Raw genomic sequence first — 17,674 nt, forward strand, 5'->3', positions numbered from 1 at the left:
CATTTATACCTATGCATTTTTCTCATACTGCTCTGCAGAGTAATAAACATTACAGGGGTAGGGGGACACAGGTTCTTATAAAAAAAATGCTAGGCATACAAAGAACGCATGGCAAAACACACAATATGGGCAAAAACACCTCAAAAATTCCAAAAAAATAGCTACAAAAATACTGAGCAAGCATTATGTTGTTTGAGGCCTTTTTTTGTGGCTAAAGAAACAAAAACTATGTGTAGCAGGACCCTTAAAGGGTTTTCCAAGTTGTACTTGTTATGGGCCAAGTGTAAGGACATAGATAAAACAATAAAGACATTTTTACTCAACTATGTGCTCTCCGCATCCGCATTTCTGGAGTGCGGCCCCGGAAAAAAAAAGAACATAGCCTATACTTGCGGACAAGAATAGGCAGTTCTATGGGGGGTGCCGGCCGGGTGTATTGCGGATCTGCAATTTGCGGATCCGCAATACACTACAGACGTGTGAATGGACCCTAATGGAGGCTGCAGCCAGCCTCAATGTTACACTTAAAAGAGACCTATAATCTCTCTTGACATGTCGCTTTTAGCAGTCATTGCACCTCCCTTGTAATAACAATCTATTCTTATGACTCTATGTTGTGTGATTCCTTTATTATTCCTGCTAGAAGTTATGAATGAATTACTAACAGTGTGCAATGAAAGTCCAGCTGAGTGTTACCAATTGGGGTGGTGACCTTGCACAGTCTGACAAAGGCAGCACTGATTACATACTGGCAAACAGTACAGGGACACCCCCAACTGGTAACACCCAAATGTACCTTGCAAACTACTAGCAATTCATTTGTAACTTCTAGCAGGAATAATAAAGAAGTGGAACATCATCATAGGTTCATAAGAATAGATGCTCCAGAATTGTTCTTAAATGGGGAATGCATCAGTAAAGGTTACAGGTCCTCTTAAGATTTATGTCTGTGCATTAGATTTTAAGTTCTTCATCAGAGAAACAATGCTCCAATGGCTATAAAGATGCTCCGATGCTTCCTTTGCCTTGTGCTGCATCGCGCAGCTCAAGGTCTGTTTGTGACGTCACCAGGTTTTATATGAGTATGCTAGGTGGAGACTTTCACCTAGCAAGGCGCCTGGTGACGTCACAACACAGACCTTGTGCTGTGCGATGCAGCACAAGGCAAAGGGAGCATCGGAGCAATGAAATACTATGATGCTCCTCTCCTACATGGTAAAGGAGTGAAGGGGAGGTTATATCCGAGTTCAGCCCTGAACCTGGTAAACCCCTTTAAGAAATGAATAAAGTACAGTATTTTAGCCCATATAGAGTTTATATTGGACCATTCGGACTCTGTTCTGGCTGGCTGATCTCATCAGAACCTAGTTCTATGATGGATCTATTCTTGGGTAGGTGTTTGTATCTGTGGGTGTGTACTGTGTAGTAGCTGAGTATGAGAAGCGCCAAAATTCCTTTTGTAAGTTTGTCAAGCTCACTCCATCCCCCACCCACACAAGTACATTTTGTCTTGGAATGGAGCATGTCAAATTGTTTTGTATCCACCAGTCAAGAGTCTATTTTGTCAGATGTCTGTCACTAATGTAATTGTGTATAGATACGCATAAGCATGTTTTATATTCAAATGCCACCCCTCTGCAGGCTTTTCAGTAGGACACAAACAATGTGATAACTTGTCTGCACTTGTCAGTGCTGGTCCTGCTTATCTCAGTCTGTCATTTCTCCGAACGCTCACACTGCTGTTTTGGGAGGTGATTTCAAAGTGTCCCTGATCAAACCTACAGCAAGATCAGAGCTTGCAGTTACGCTGGGAGGATCAGCATGTGTGTCAGGATTTACAGCCTGGACTGATTTATGAGCCACTCTGACACCTGGTATTTACAGACAACAACATGGCTCCTCCTTGCTTAGAAATGTAAAAACTGACAGTAGAATGCTGACCTCCCAACTGTCCTGGATCTGGTGGGACAGTCCCGGATTTCGGTGACTGTCCCGTGGTCTCGGGGCGACTGAGGTATGTCTGGCTCTCAACTGTCTAGGAGACTAGGGATGAGCGAATCGACTTCGGATGCTTCATCTCAAGTCGATTCGCATTAAAACTTAGTTGTAATACCGTACAGAGTGGGAGCTGAAGTTATTACTTCGCGAAGTCTCAAGAGAATTCGTATAATAACTTTGTGAATTAATTATTACTGCAAAAAACCTTGATACAGAACTCGGGTTCGGTTGCAAGGTACCACTTGGAGTAATAATTAGTTCACAAAGTATCGTGAGACTTCGTAAAGTAATAATTTCGTCTTATCGGAGACAATACATTCTAATATTGTACGGCGCTCCCGCTCTGTACAGTATTACAACAAAGTTTTATGCGAATTGACTTCAGGTGAGGCATCCGAAGTCGATTCGCTCATCCCTAGCAGAGACAATTAATTGCAATGGTGAAGCAGGGAGCTGTCTGCTGCTTCACCATTCATATGTACTGGCAGCGCTTCCCAGTAGGCACAGTGCGGTCACACATCCCTGCTGGGCTTTGTAGGAGGAGCGTGCAAACCTAGGAATCGGCCTGTGTGCTCTTCCTACGCAGCCCACCAAGCGCGCTGTGTGTGTAACTGGATCATGCCTGCTGGGGATTGTATTTACTGGGGGAGGAGGGGGGGGGGGCAATGCTGAAAGGGGGGGCATAACTACTGTGAAATAGACACTACTGTACAATATGGACATAAATACTATGAAGGGGCACAATGTGGACATAACTACTGTGGGAGGACATAATAGGGGAAAAATTACTAAGGAGGCACAGTGTGGGCATAACTATTGTAAAGGTGCACAATGTGGGCATAACTACTATAAATAGAACACAGTGTGGGTATAACTACTGTGAAGAGTACAAAATGTGGGCATGACTACAGTAAGAGGGGCATAACTGCTGTGAAAGGTGCACAATGTGTGCATAACTACTGTGAGGGGGCACAATGTGGGCATAACTACTCTGAAAGGGGCACCACTGTAAGAGGGATATAACTACTGTGAAAGGGGCAGAATGTGGGCATAACTACTGTGTGGGGGCAGAATGTAGGCAAAACCTCTATGTGAGGGCACTAAGGGGACATAGCTACTGTCTGGTGGAACAAAGGGGGAATAATTACCATGTGGGTACACTAAGGGGACTGGGTAGGATTGGGTGTGTACAGATAGGCATTGGGCGGAGTTAGAGTCAGGGGTGGGATTCTAATTTTTAAGAGCATGTTGTCGTGATTGGATTTGAACCTAGGATCCCGGCGCTGCAAGGCACCAGTGCTAACCACTGAGCCACTGTTTTTATTTTACCGCTGCAGCCTGTCATTAAAACTAATTTAAGCAACCAGTTGTATTTATGACTGACAGAACCAGATCTTGTCTGTGAAAAACATCCCTGTGTGAAATCAACAGTGCTATCTGTGTGTGCTGGATATATCAGAGATATTAAGAGTAATACAGAGTGCTAGTAATTGCATGTTATCCATGGTGGGTGTGCTGTAAAGTTCAAATATGCTGCATGTCATGTGTCCTGAGCAATGCGTCTAATGTGTGCGTGTGTGTGTGTGTCCAGCTGTGCTTTGCTTGTCATTTGAGAATAATTGTAGACCTGGCTGCAGTCCCACTCATAGACTGCTTGTGGGGTCCACTGATTATCCAACGTATTAACCCTGTGGTCATTTTCTGAGTCCTTCAAAAGTGCATCATAGAAGGTTATTCAAATACTGTGTTGATTCTTCATGTCATCAAGTATATATAAGGTATATACTTTCTTGCGGCCAGATGCAAAACCTTTAAATATATTTGCAATTTACATTTCAGTAGTATTTGTCAGGTTAAAGGTCAAAGATACGCCAACAACCTGCCAAAAACCCATTGCCGGGATTAAAAGAACAAATGCAGTAAAATATACAATCTCCTAATGTAATGAATACAGATTGCAAATTAGTAGTTTCCAAAAAGATAAGAAAGTTGTGCCTCTCGTGCCTCCAGTTGGAAGCTAGCTATACTATAAGTCAATGATCAACCTTTTATACCAGCCTTGAGACATACAGTAATTTAGGCTTATGGCTAAGCCAGTACCTCACCTGCAGCTGTTTCAGGATGATTACCCTTTATCAGTGCAGAGCAGTGAGAGCAGCCATAGCTTGCTGAGAGGCCTTTGTTGTGGATCTGGAGGTTACTTTTTCTCCTTGTGGAGAGCATCTTGGAGGCATAAGGAGTCTTATAGGCTAATTTGCATAACATTTTCCCAGAGAAGCATTGTATGGCCTCCTTATGCCAACTAGGCACTCTCCACAAGGGAAAGTAGCATTCCCAGTATTCCTGACAAAGATCTGTCACTCAGCTAGGTTAATTCTCTCTGCTCTGCAATGATAAAGGGCAATCACCTGATACAGCTGTCTGCAGATGAGGTACTGGCTTCACTATAATCCTAAACTATGTCTCAAGGTCTGTCTAAAAAGTCAAACATTGAACATAGAATAGCTACCTGCCAATTGGTGGCACTAGACACACAGTTTTCTTATTTTTTTGGAAAGGGATAATTAGCTATTTTCTCAGAGCAGCATTGCCTGACCTATACGAGTACTTAATACTACTAGGCCCTCCCCCAAGCAGAAATAGTACCCCCAGATACCCCCAACAAAGGCCTCTCTCTCAGCTAAGCCGATTCTTTCTAGCGTGAACTGATGAGGTGCAGTCATCCCAAAATAGCTGCCTGCAGATGAGGTACTGGCTTATCTAAAATCCTAAATTATGTCTTACGGCCTGTCTAAAAGGTTGAACATTAAATTATAGTATAGCTACTTTCCAACTGGTGGCATCAGAGGCACAGCTTTCTTTTCTTTTGGGAAAGTGATAATTTGCATAACATTTTCCCCAGGGGAACATTGCATGGCCTATAAGATTCCTTACACTTAGGTGCTCTCCACAAGGAGAAAAGAAATAGTAACCTATGGATGAATACAGATGAAAAATTCTAATATGCTACATACAGATGAACGTTATGTTGGAAAGGAAACACTGGGCCACCTCTGGCACCAGTTCTGTCACCACAATACAGTGATAAACTGATATCTATACACATGGAATATAAAGATAGTAATATCATAGTACAAAGGATGGCCATAGAAAAGTAGCAGCACAAAAAAAATAGTCACAGTGATGTCACAGTGCAGGGGTGATGTACACAGTGAGCCCTTAATATGGGAATAATGTGGAATGATGTCACTGAACAGGCATAATCAACAGGCATTACTAACAGAAAAGAATCCTTCCACATCTCTAAGACACTAAAGGGATTTGGTAAAGGTCACAAATGCCATGAAAGCATTGTGACCTTTACCAAAACTTTTGTTCTCAGGGTGATAAGCCACCACTAGAGGATTATGTGTATTTCTCCCCTCCTATTCCCAACTCATGCACATTTGGTCAAGTCATGGAGAAGTACTGAAAACCACAGATAACCCTTATTTGTGTCAACATGAGCAATGCCATATGACAAAATCAAAGCTCCCACAATGACAAACTCTGTTTCTAAATCTGTGTGCTGTAAATCCAGGAAGCAAACAGAAATGGATCACGTTAGATGTATTTGTCTGTAATAATTGTGAAACCGTTTTTACTGATTCTTGCATGCCATGTTCTTTATACACATCTGACCCACTTTTCGTTATGTTTACAAGACTGGATGTCGGGTCACATTTATATTACAAGAGCAGCTTTGCTTTGCTGCGATTTTTATAAATTTAATCATACGCATAATTTGAAACTCCTGGGCAAATTCTGCAGCATGGCCCTCTGCACCCCCTACAGTTATGCCTCATATCTGACAAAAAGGTCTAAAATTCTACCAATAGATAAAGATATTAAAGGGGTTGTGCAGCAATATATATTAATGACCTATTGTCAGAATAGAACATCAATATCAGATCGGCGGGGGTCCCATAGCCAGCAACCCACGCCGATTAGCTGTTTGAAGAGGAGGGGGCGCTCCATGGGAGCACCCTTTCCTGGTCATTACCCTACATATTGTCTCCTGTGGGAGTGGTGGCATAGTGTAATTGCAAGTACTTGCTCCATTCAAGTGAATGAAGCGAGCACTTGTCATTACACCGCTGAATCTTCCAAGACGACGGGCAGTGTAAGGCCTCATGCACGCGGCCGTTGTTTTGGTCCGCATTCGGCTCGGATGCGGACCCATTCACTTCAATGGGGCCGCAAAAGATGCGGACAGCACTCCGTGTGCTGTCCGCATCCGTTACTCCGTTCCGTGAGCCCGCCTAAAAAATATAACATGTCCTAATCTTGTCTGCGCTTTGCGGACAAGAATAGGCATTTATATTGAAGGCTGTCCATGTCCATTGAAGGCTGTCCAGGGACGCCATCCGTGTTTTGCGGATCCACGATTTGCAGACCGCAAAACACACCACGGTCGTGTGCATGAGGCCTAATAGACAGGAAGCATGGTGCTGCCTACTCTTCAAACAGCTGATCAGGGTCGGACCCCCGCCGATCTGATATTGATGACCTATCCTGATGATAGGTCATCAATATAAAACCCCTGCACTACCCCTTTTAATAAAGATAACATGATTTACATTTGAATATTAAAAAATCACCAGTCTCTGGGTTGTCCTTTTATGTGACTATTACTGATATTTTATGTAGTTTATTGTGTCATTTTTTAGATTTTGTCTGTTTTTGGAATAGCTAGGTAACAGCCAGGATGGCTACCAGCTTAGCTACAACATGGTTTTGTGTGGTACAGCTTTCCCAAATTCCTGAATGGCCAGTAAGCTTATATTAGCAGTAATACGTCACAGGAACTAAACTTGTATTTTCTCCTGAAGATGTTTTTGCTAGTCCCCCGACTGGTTTCTCAATTTGAAAGCCAATCGGATTACTAGAGAAATGTCTTCAAGAGAAAATAGCTGTGACTTATTACTACTGATATACCATGACCTGGATGAATGAGAACCTTCACAGACACATGCCAATAATCTGACTTGTGCAGCATACCATCCAACTTTTTGGATGGTCAAGAGGGCATGATGTGGCATACGATTGTTGGGAGGGAAGCGTTCCCTCCAGGCAATCGCCTGCTTGCTAGCAGAGGAAACCGCTGCTATTACATGCAGCGATCTCCTCCACAGCATGGGGAGGAATGATCACTTTGCCATTGCTCGTCTCCATGCTGTATAGTGGTTTGCCGGCGGCAGATCATTATTAGACACCATGGTCTGCCGCCTGCAAACCATAACATGTCAAAAGAATTGGATTGCCCCATGAACGGGCAATCGGCGGCAGTATTACACTGCCAGATGATCTCTAACAAACGTTCATGTGAATGCTCGTTAGCGATTATCTGCCAAAAAATCGAGCAGTGTAATACAGGCTTTACACCTCATTGTGTGAAGGATCCAATTACTTAATGCTTTCTAAATGCTTTTAAGAACAGGTCAGGTCCTATTTTGCCTAAGGTATAAACATAACTTTGTTTTCACACCTTCTCTTAGGAGTGGCAATCTCCCCTTCCTTTCTTCAGCTCTTAGGGAACTATGTTAATAGTTAAAGGGGTTGTCCCGGTTCAGAGCTGAACCCGGACATATCCCCATTTTCACCCAGGCAGCCCCCTGGCATTTTCTGGAGTTCCGGTGACGAACCGGGCTCTCCATAGGGCTGCCAGGAAGCCCGGTGACATTACCGGCACTGATGGGCGGGCTAAAGCCCGCCCATCAGAGCCGGTGATGTCACTGAACCCACTGCTGGGCGGAAGCCTCCGCCCGGCAATGCGTTATTGTAAATAAAAGATCGCTTGCCCTGCGCGATCCAGCGCAGGGCAAGGGAGCGCATCAGAGCATGAAATCATCTCTGAACCCGGACAACCCCTTTTAATAGTTCAGGTTTTCATTGTTATTACGGCCTCCAATATAAGGCCGACTGTTATTATTTGTCATTATTCCAGAGTCTTCACCAATTGTCTGCAAGCGTGTATATATGCCTTTTGTGCCACTTTGTGTGGCAAATGTCATTTGCCTTAAACTTTAATAAAAAAATATTTTTTGGGGGAAAAAATACAAAGGGTCAGATGGCAGCCCTGTTAATCGTGTTCAGGAAATAGAATAAATAAATCTGCCACCAGAAAATAAAAAGAGATTAGAAAAAAAGGATATGCGTTGCTATTTGGTGAGGTGCGTATAAGTTCTGTTATTTTTTTACAGCATGTTCAGCCCCTTGGCCAGTTTTCTTTTCTTATGCTGGAATATCCCTTTAAATATTAGCAGTACATTCATCTAATTATAGACATTTTAAGGTTCAAATTGCACTAAATGAAAAAAACAACATATAATTTGAGGTGTAATATACAGGTGGGAAGCAGGCAGTTTCTGGAGGGACACTTCTCTCTCGTATATTGCTATATAGTTGATCAGATTTGTTATTCAGAACGCTAGGAAATATGAGTGACAACCCACCTGCCCAAGAACAAAATATAACGAAGAAATAGGGAGGAAAACTCAAGGCTCATGATTATTCTGCCTGTATTACACTGGCCGAGGGTCGGCCACATCATCGCTTTTTTAGAAACGCTCGGTCTGCCGCTGATCGGGCAATCACATTTTTTACGCAGGCTACAGATCGTATTGTTTAATTGTGCTCTGCTGCGGGCAAATAATGATTCTGTATGGGGACGAATGATGACATTAGCAAGCACTTCTCCCCATACTGTGGAGGAGATAGCTCCATGTACAGTAATAGCAGTGGTCTCCTTCACTGACGAGCAGGCGATTGTTAGGAAGAAACGCTTCCTTCCCGACAATCGTAATACTCATCTGCAGGCCTAATACAGCCCTTACTCAAGTACCTGACACATGAATGTCCTTTCTTAATTAAGCAAACATACAAATTCTAGTTAGGCCTCTTTCACACTACCGTATGGCTATTTCAGTGTTTTGCGGTCCGTTTTTCACGGATCCGTTGTTCCGTTTTTTTTGTTTCCGTTGTGTTTCTGTTTCGATTCCATTTTTCCATTCCGTTTTTCCGTATGGCATATACAGTATACAGTAATTACATAGAACAAATTGGGCTGGGCATAACATTTTCAATAGATGGTTCTGCAAAAAACGGAACAAATACGGAAGACATACGGATGCATTTCCATATGCATTGCGTTTTTTTTTGCGGACCCATTGACTTTAATGGAGCCACGGAACGTGATTTGCGGAAAAATATAGGACATGTTATATCTTTGCACGGAACGGAGATACGGAAACGGAGTACATTCAGTTTTTTTGCGGACCCATTGAAATGAATGGTTCTGTATACGGACCGTATACAAAACGCAAAAAACGGCCCGCAAAACTGAAAAAAATAAATGGTAGTGTGAAAGAGGCCTAACAGCGAGACAGAAATAGAATAATGTCCTGAAAATAAGGCTACTTTCACACGGGTGTTTTGGCTTTCCGTTTGTGAGATCCGTTCAGGGCTCTCACAAGCGGTCCAACACGGAACAGTTTTGCCCTAATGCGTTCTGAATGGATGAGAATCAGCTCAGAATGTATCAGTTTGCCTCTGTTCCGTCTCCATTCCGCTCTGGAGACAGACACCGTCTAACGAAACTGAGCCAAACGGATCGGTCCTGGCACACAATGTAAGTCAATGGGGACGGATCCGTTTTCTATGACACAATAGAAAACGGATCCGTCCTCCATTGACTTTCAATGGTGTTCAAGACGGATCCGTCTTGGCTATGTTACAGATAATACAAACGGATCCGTTCTGAACGGATGCAGACGGTTGTATTATCTGAACGGATCCGCACCAAACGCGAGTGTGAAAGTAGCCTAAAGCGTATCGTCCTGCTTCCCCAGCCAGCACACATCAGTGATAGGAGAAATAAGTGCATTGTGTAATTGTTATGTAAAAAGATAAAGAATGTGGAGGAGGGGCAGTGACTAATACAATGGTGAAGGAGAGGGTGGTCAGGGAGCAGCAACAATGGACAGAAAAGATTTCTTTGTGCCAGACATAATTAGTAGAGGATAAAAGTCTTGGAGAGATCAACTACAGATGCCACAGAGGCTTAGAAGCTCCGGGTCAAGTCTCTGGACGACAGTCCACTTTCCCTTTATAATATGCTTGTGGTAAGTATACGGTGATTTGTAAGCACATGTCAGCGGGCTTGTTTTTGTAAAGTACATCTAATGCAATACTTGATTTTTTTTCCATACTGAAAATTACTTTTTTTAAGGATTTATTATGTGAATATTGTATTTATATATTTCTTAGTTTGAACAGGGTTTAGGGCTGAAGTGAACCAATCCATTGCTCCAGATATGTTCTGCTATATTTCTTCAAATTTGGAGCACCTTAGGTATCATATGCAGTGGCGTAGCTAGGAATTAATGGGCCCCACAGCAAATTTTTGAATGGGGCTCCATCCCCCAGTAATTCTTTCGCAACCCCTTCCTTTCATGCCGCCCCCATTCCTGTGGCTAGTAAAGATCGCTCTCTCAGACCAGGCCCGGCAGCAGTTCCATCCGTTTATACTGCCACTGTATATAATTTCATTGTGTAATACTGTTAAGGGGGCCCTGACAAATTCCTTTAGTCCTCCTCCTCCTGGATGGGCCCCTTCTGGGTCAGGGCCCCAAAGCAGCCGCTGTTAGATGTGTTCATGGCAGAGAATATTCATGTGTCTGGATCAGGAGCTATTTGTTGATGATTTCAGTAAGTTCATTTGCAGCCATTGTCCAAGCGTATTAATGGTTCATTGTCCTAAGCTGTCGCCCAGTTGATAAGTAATCATGTATGTTGGGACTTAAACCAATTGGAAGGCCTGCTGTCTTTTCTTCTTGTTTTCTGAACCTGAATGTTATCTATGGTTCTCTGTTAAAGGGGTTGTGCAGGTATTGATGAACTTTGCTCATGCCAGGTCATCCATATCAGATTGGAAGGGGTCCGACTCCTGGCACCCCTGCTCCTGTGTGCACTGCATCCTCTTCAATGCTTACTTTCATCCCGTCTAAATTGTAATGGTGGCACAGTGTAATTACAGCTTCCTCTTCCATTCAAGAAAATCTTTATTCCATGGTGCTGGACATCAAGAGGGGTTATACATACATAATATATAAAATACAAATACAATGAAACTATTAACAGACGGTTACAGAGGGGAAGAGGTCCCTGCCTGCGAGAGCTTAAAATCTACAAAATGTGAATGAGATGAACAGATGTAATTATACAATCTATAGGGTGTGCAGGTAAAGTCAGACCCCCTGCCGATCTGATATTATCCCACTGCGCGACCCCTTTAAAGTAGTTGTCTTACTTAAAGGGAACCTGTCACCGGGATTTTGTGTATAGAGCTGAGGACATGGGTTGCTAGATGGCCGCTAGCACATCCGCAATACCCAGTCCCCATAGCTCTGTGTGCTTTTATTGTGTAAAAAAAACGATTTGATACATATGCAAATTAACCTGAGATGTGTCCTGTATGTGAGATGAGTCAGGGACAGAACTCATCTCAGGTTAATTTGCATATGGATCAAATCGTTTTTTTACACAATAAAAGCACACAGAGCTATGGGGACTGGGTATTGCGGATGTGCTAGCGGCCATCTAGAAACCCATGTCCTCAGCTCTATACACAAAATCCCGGTGACAGGTTCCCTTTAACTTCTCTTTATGCTGCTTGATGTTCAGGCAGATTATCACGAATGAGTGTTCGTAGGAATGCTTGTTAGTGTTAATCTGCCTGTGTAAAGGTGCTGCCAATTTACTCGATGAAGGAGCAAAACGCTCATTCATAGGATAATATGATTGTTCCCGTGGACACCTAAATCATTGTTTGCTGGCAGCAGATCGTGCCGTCTAAACAGTCGCTTACTACATGGGCCCATGTAAAGAGGCTTTAAGGAGGTTTTCCAAGAGTCTAATATTGATGATCTATCCTCTGGATAGGTCATCAGTATGTGATTGGCCGGAGTCTGACACCCGGGACCCCCGCCGATCAGCTGCTTGAGAAGGCATCGGCGCTCCTGTAAGCGCCATGGTCTTCTCACAGCTTTTCCTAGGCCATTGACGACACGTTCATTGGACACGTAGCCTAGGCGCAGCTAAGCCCCATAGAAGTGAATGGGTACCGAGCGCAGCCGCTGTATAATGTATGGCGTTGTGCCTGGTGAGCGCTGAGAGAGCCATGGAGCTCACAGGAGTACCAGTGCCTTCTCAAACAGCTGATCGGCGGGGTCACAGGTGCCAGACCCCTACTGATCAGATACTGATGACCTATCAAGAGGATAGGTTATTAGAATTAAATCTTGGAAAACCCTTTTAAAGAAGACCTGTCACATGTCTGTTATAGTAACTTCTTGCATTCCCCATGTAATAACCATTCTGGAGCCTCTATTCTTATGACTCTATGTTGTGCCGTTCTTGTATAATTCCTGCGAGAAGTTTACAAATAAATTGATAGCAGTCTGCAGTAAAGGTACTGCTGAGTGTTACCAGTAGGGGGTGTGTCTGACTCTGTCCAATCAGTGCTACTGGTGTCAGAATGTGCAGGGACACACCCCCAACTGGTAACACCCATCTGCACCTTTCCTGGAAACTGCTGGCAATTCATTCATAAACTTCTAGTAGAAATAACAGAGGAATGGCACAACATAGAGCCATAAGAATAGAGGCTCCAGAATGGTTATTACATGGGGAATGAAAGTAGTTACCAGAGACGTGAAAGGTCATCTTTAAGGCTCCTATACACATTAGACTATCTATCTGCAAGGCAGGCTATCTACTGTGTACTGTGAGGGGCCTCCAGATGATGTCAGGGGAAAGAAGGATCAAGTTGAATTTCAGTGCCCATTTTAATTTTTGTTCTAGCAGGAGATAAGCCACCACCAGAAGTGTCAGGCAGCAGCCTTCTCCTCTTTGCTGAACATCAATGTGCTTTAGAGAGTCGGGAGAAATAGCCGTCGGCTGAACGAGATCATGGCCCACATTTGGTGCATGGGTACCTTTACCCTCTTAATCCTAATACTCTTAACCATCACCCGAAATGTTTAGCCAACGAAAACATCCTTTGGCAATATCAGCTGAGTGAGAAGCCAACATCTTCTCTGACTCCCATAGAAACAGATTTGCTCATCTTGGCCCGACCAGATGCCAGACACCTCTGCTGCTGCTTATCTCCTGGGAACATTTTCAGCTCAGACAGGTTGACATCCTTTGTGTCGAAGTCTTACTTGCTTGGCTTGTCCCCATACTGTCTAGATTCTACCAAGTTATGCAGAATCCACCAATAAATCCGTAGTTTAAATTCCGTATAACAGTGACAATATTTAGGGTTTTTCTGTTTGCTATTAAATGAGATTTTGCTCCTTTGTCACGTTTTACGTTTCGTTTTACATATAATGTTTAAAATCCCAGATTAGCATTGAGAGTGAGAAGTATGTAAAGGGTTACCTTTCGAGTGTTCGACTACAGGTAGATGGTTGAACATCCGGCCGCGGTCTGGTTGGCTAGTTTAAATACACACACCCCTAACCCCCCCCACTTTCCTTCTGTGTCAGGTAACTAAGCATGTTTGTGCCAGAGGCGGAAGCATAATCTGTGTCTGCACAAGCAAGTCTGGCTCTGAGGTTTGTCAAGTATCCATAGTAAGGGATCACAGTCCCAGCACAAGACCAACAGCAAACGTGAGTGAGTCCTTTGCCTATTTATTGCGGAGAGGCAGGTGGTGGGCACTGACAAAAGGACCAGCGTGAATGTATGCAGTGAATGATGGGCATTGTAATTCATAAACATAGTAGGTAAAGGTTCTTTTAAACATCTTTCATAATAGTAAAATCAAAGTGACGTAAAAAAAAAATGAACCATCATGAACTGTATGAAAAGAAGTGAATGACTGTGATTGCGTGTGATCGGTGTTAACATGAGCTTAGACGTAATGATCATGTAACGCGACTGGACACGGAGACTGTTAGTCATAATGTATGGTCCCAAAATAACCATCAACAAGCGACGTAAAACTATTGTATATCGCATGCTTCATGTATGGAGTAATAGTCGGTCCTGTAAGTTGTAACATGGATTTGACAATCTGAGGTGTTGTAATGGCTGGGAGGAATTTAATGAGCATCTTTTACAATAAAGTACGTGGAGGTCCTTTTTGTGGTACATATGTGACTGTTAGCGTGCGTGTATTCGGGACAGTAATGGCCAGCCGCACGCGCAGTGGACACTCATCGTAGGATGTATGGTAGACCAAGTACGTCTGAGGCATCTACATTAGATGGTGGCACTGCCATATGTGTGTTCCATACCCTACCATGTTTTCTACCCTTTTAAGAGTTTGCACTCCTTTCACCAGCTAGATGGCAGTTTGCTGTATATTTGTGCAATGAGGTGTGTTACTGTGGCTTGTTTTTTTACGGTTTTGCAGTGCACCTTGGGTGGAATTATTATGGCTGTCATCCAGATAATTGTCATTATTGATTTTCACTGCTCGCTTACTGAAACACCGGAAAGTGTTTGGAAATGAGATCATGGCTGCCTGGCCATACTTTGCATTTACACAGCATTTACTGAATGACGAGCTTGCCTATAGCTGTACTCCGCATACAAGACGTCTAATAGTGTCTGACAGTCTGTCTGCTCCTATCCGTCAAGTATTCTTACCTGCAGCATACCTTGCATTGTAGACTGCGTTCAGCTTGGAACTGGCATTTCCATCTTTAAGGCTACATGCACACGAACGTAAGGGCTCCGTGCCCGAGCTGCGGACCGCAAATTGCAGTCCGCAATGCACGGGTATAGACCAAGGGCAGCCGCATGCGGATCGCGGACCCATTCACTTGAATAGGGTCCGCGATCCGCATCTGATGGTCCGCACCGCAGAAAAGTAGTGCATGCGCTACTTTTTGGCTGTGAGGAGGCACGGCCACAAACACCACGGAAGCACTACAGAGTTCCATTCCGTGCCTCCGTTCCGCATCTCCGTGATTGCGGACCTATTCAAGTGAATGGGTCCGCGATCCGTGATGCAGAATGCACACGGCCGGTGCCCGTGCGGGCCGCAATACGGCCACGGGGGGCACACGGTCGGGTGCATGTAGCCTTATACAAATTGTAGAGACTGAACAGTCTAATTACCCATAGTTAAAAGTAAGTTTTAACGGTGCTGAATTTACGAAAATGCAGACTGGACGCTGATGGATCAAGTTTTGAAACTATATGACATTATTAATAAATACAGGGGGAGATTTATCAAAACTGGTGCAAAGGAAAACTGTCTTAGTTGCCCATGGCAACCAATCAGATTCCACCTTACATTATTTGGAGCTCCTTTGGGAAATGAAAGGTGGAATCTGATTGGTTGCTATGGGCAACTAAGCCAGTTCTACTTTTCACTCCTCCATAGTGCTTAGGGCCCATGTCTCCAATACTATGAACTCTTATGTAACCAGCACAGTCTGCCCTGTGGCTCATGTGCACCATTTTTTAGGACTGTGTCATCAGACATTAATAACAGAGTTGTACCAGCTGTGATTTACAAGCGTTCATAAAATTGTCCTTCCTTATAATCTGAAATCTGGTATTACTTTTCATAGATGCTGAAATAGGGTTAAACTATTCACTCCTTACACCTACATCCACTGTGTAAGGCTACATGCACACGAAACGTTGTTTGTTTCCGTGTCCGTTACGTTTGCGGACCGCAAAACACATACGTTCGTGTGCATGTAGCCTAAAGCAAATTTTAAAAAAACTATTCATTCTAAGCAAAACCAAAGTTAATCTTACAGGCTTACAGGAGTTAAAGGAGTTCTTTCACTTCCGCAAATGGCATTTATCCTGTAGAGAAAGTTAATACAAGGCACTTACTAATGTATTGTGATTGTCCATATTGCTTCCTTTACTGGCTTCATTCATTTTTCCATCACATTATACACTGCTTGTTTCCAGGGGTTATGACCACCCTGTAATCCAGCAACGGTGGCCGTGCTTGTACATTTTAGGGAAACCTCTCTGGTGGCTGGGACGGTGGTACTGTATATAGACACGCATACGCAGCAGCTCTGATCCTGTCCACCTCATATCTGCGCTGCACCGGTGGCTGTAGTCCCTGGAAATGAGCAGTGTATGATGTGATGGAAAAATGAATCCAGCCAGCAAAAGAAGCAATATGGACAATCACAATGCATTAGTAAGTACCTTGTATTAATTTTACATGATAAATGCCATTTGCTGAACTGAGACAACCCCTTTATTTATGACCTATATCTAATCATGGGGCCCTGATTCTTACCATCCCCTCTAATCAATTGTTTGAAGAGGCCTCGCCTGAGTGCCGGAGACTGTTAATAGTGTGGCAAGCACTGCGCCATACATTGTACGGTAGCTGTACTTAATATTGCAGCTCAGTCCCATTCACTTGAATGGGACTGAGCTATAGACAGGCCAAGTGACAAATACATGTGATGTCATCGGCTGAGGAAGAGGCCACAGCACTCATTTTGGCCTTTTCAAACAGCTGATCTGTGGGGTGCAGGGTACTGGATACCCACTATTCTAATACTGACAGCCTATCCTGAGGACAGGCCATTAGTACTGACATCCCGGAAACCCCTTAAATGTTTACCTGACTTGAGAAAGGTAAAGTATTGACTATATAAAATGACTATAAGAGCTTAAAAGGGGGTTCCAGGATTTAGCAATTGACGACTTATCCCTAGGATAGTTAATCATTATCCGAATGGCAGGGATCTGATACCCAAAAACCGAAACTACACAACTCTGTCCACCTCCACCCACTCCTGAACAGGCGATTGGAAGGGGTGCATGGTGTCGGACCCCAGCCGATCTGATACTGATGTCTAAAGATGGGTTTACACCACAAGATGTCACAGGCGATTGTCGGGAAGGAAGCGCTCCTTCCCGACAGTCAGCTGCTCATTCAGTGAAGGAGACTGCTGCATTTACATACAGAGATCTCCTCCACAGTATGAGGACGACGGATCGCTATTGTGATCCCTTGTCCCTTTACAGTATCATTGTTTTTGGGCAGAAAATCGCTGTTCAGACCACAAAATCTGCTGCCCAGAAATGATGATTGATGTGTTTCCACGAATGCTAGGATGAACAAGAGATGAACAAGAGTTTTGCTCATTGATCGGTGGCACGTTTAGATGGGCAGATTGTCGGGAAAGAGTGTTTGAAGGAACGGTCATTTGCTGCCCAAAAATCGGGCCATGTAAATCCACCTTTAGGGATAGAGCTTAGAGGGGTAGATCATCTTTCTTTGTGTACAAGCCCCTGTCCGGGGTCATGTCATCGTGGTGCGGTGAGCACCAGCTCTGTACTGTAACATGCTATGCACCCCTGTGTACATTACAGGATTACTGTATTTTTATCAACTGGAAATAAACATGGTTCCATCTCAGTCACTGCAAGCGGTGATTTTGAAAGTCTGAGGAATTAATACAGAAAGTATATTGGAGCATTGTATAACTTTTATATATAAAGACTAACCTTTATTTTGCCAAAAAATGTAATACCTATTTAAGGCTACTTTCACACTAGCGGCAGGCTGTTCAGGCGGGTGAACAGCTTTCCCGATCCGTGCTGCCGCTAGTGCACGCGTGCCGCCGGAGGT

At 43.7% G+C, this 17,674-nt stretch overlaps 1 protein-coding gene across 11 annotated transcripts in view; it reads left to right on the forward strand.

The window, feature by feature from the left end:
- The first annotated feature begins 1,850 nt into the window (after window positions 1-1,850).
- The window catches only part of PLEKHA6 (pleckstrin homology domain containing A6), a 128,993-nt gene continuing 113,169 nt past the window's right edge, over window positions 1,851-17,674 (forward strand). For 9 of the 11 annotated variants that reach the window (XM_040423993.1, XM_040423997.1, XM_040423994.1 and 6 more), the window contains exon 1: window positions 10,072-10,160. In XM_040423993.1, the coding sequence (XP_040279927.1) occupies window positions 10,087-10,160 (74 nt within the window). In that variant the 5' untranslated portion in view covers window positions 10,072-10,086. Of the gene's footprint in view, window positions 2,015-10,071; window positions 10,161-13,589; window positions 13,716-17,674 lie in introns of those variants that run through there. The other 2 variants (XM_040424001.1, XM_040424000.1) reach the window with 2 other exon arrangements.

Source organism: Bufo bufo, chromosome 3 (assembly GCF_905171765.1).
Source record: "Bufo bufo chromosome 3, aBufBuf1.1, whole genome shotgun sequence".
In the NCBI taxonomy this organism is placed as follows: Eukaryota; Metazoa; Chordata; class Amphibia; order Anura; family Bufonidae; genus Bufo; species Bufo bufo.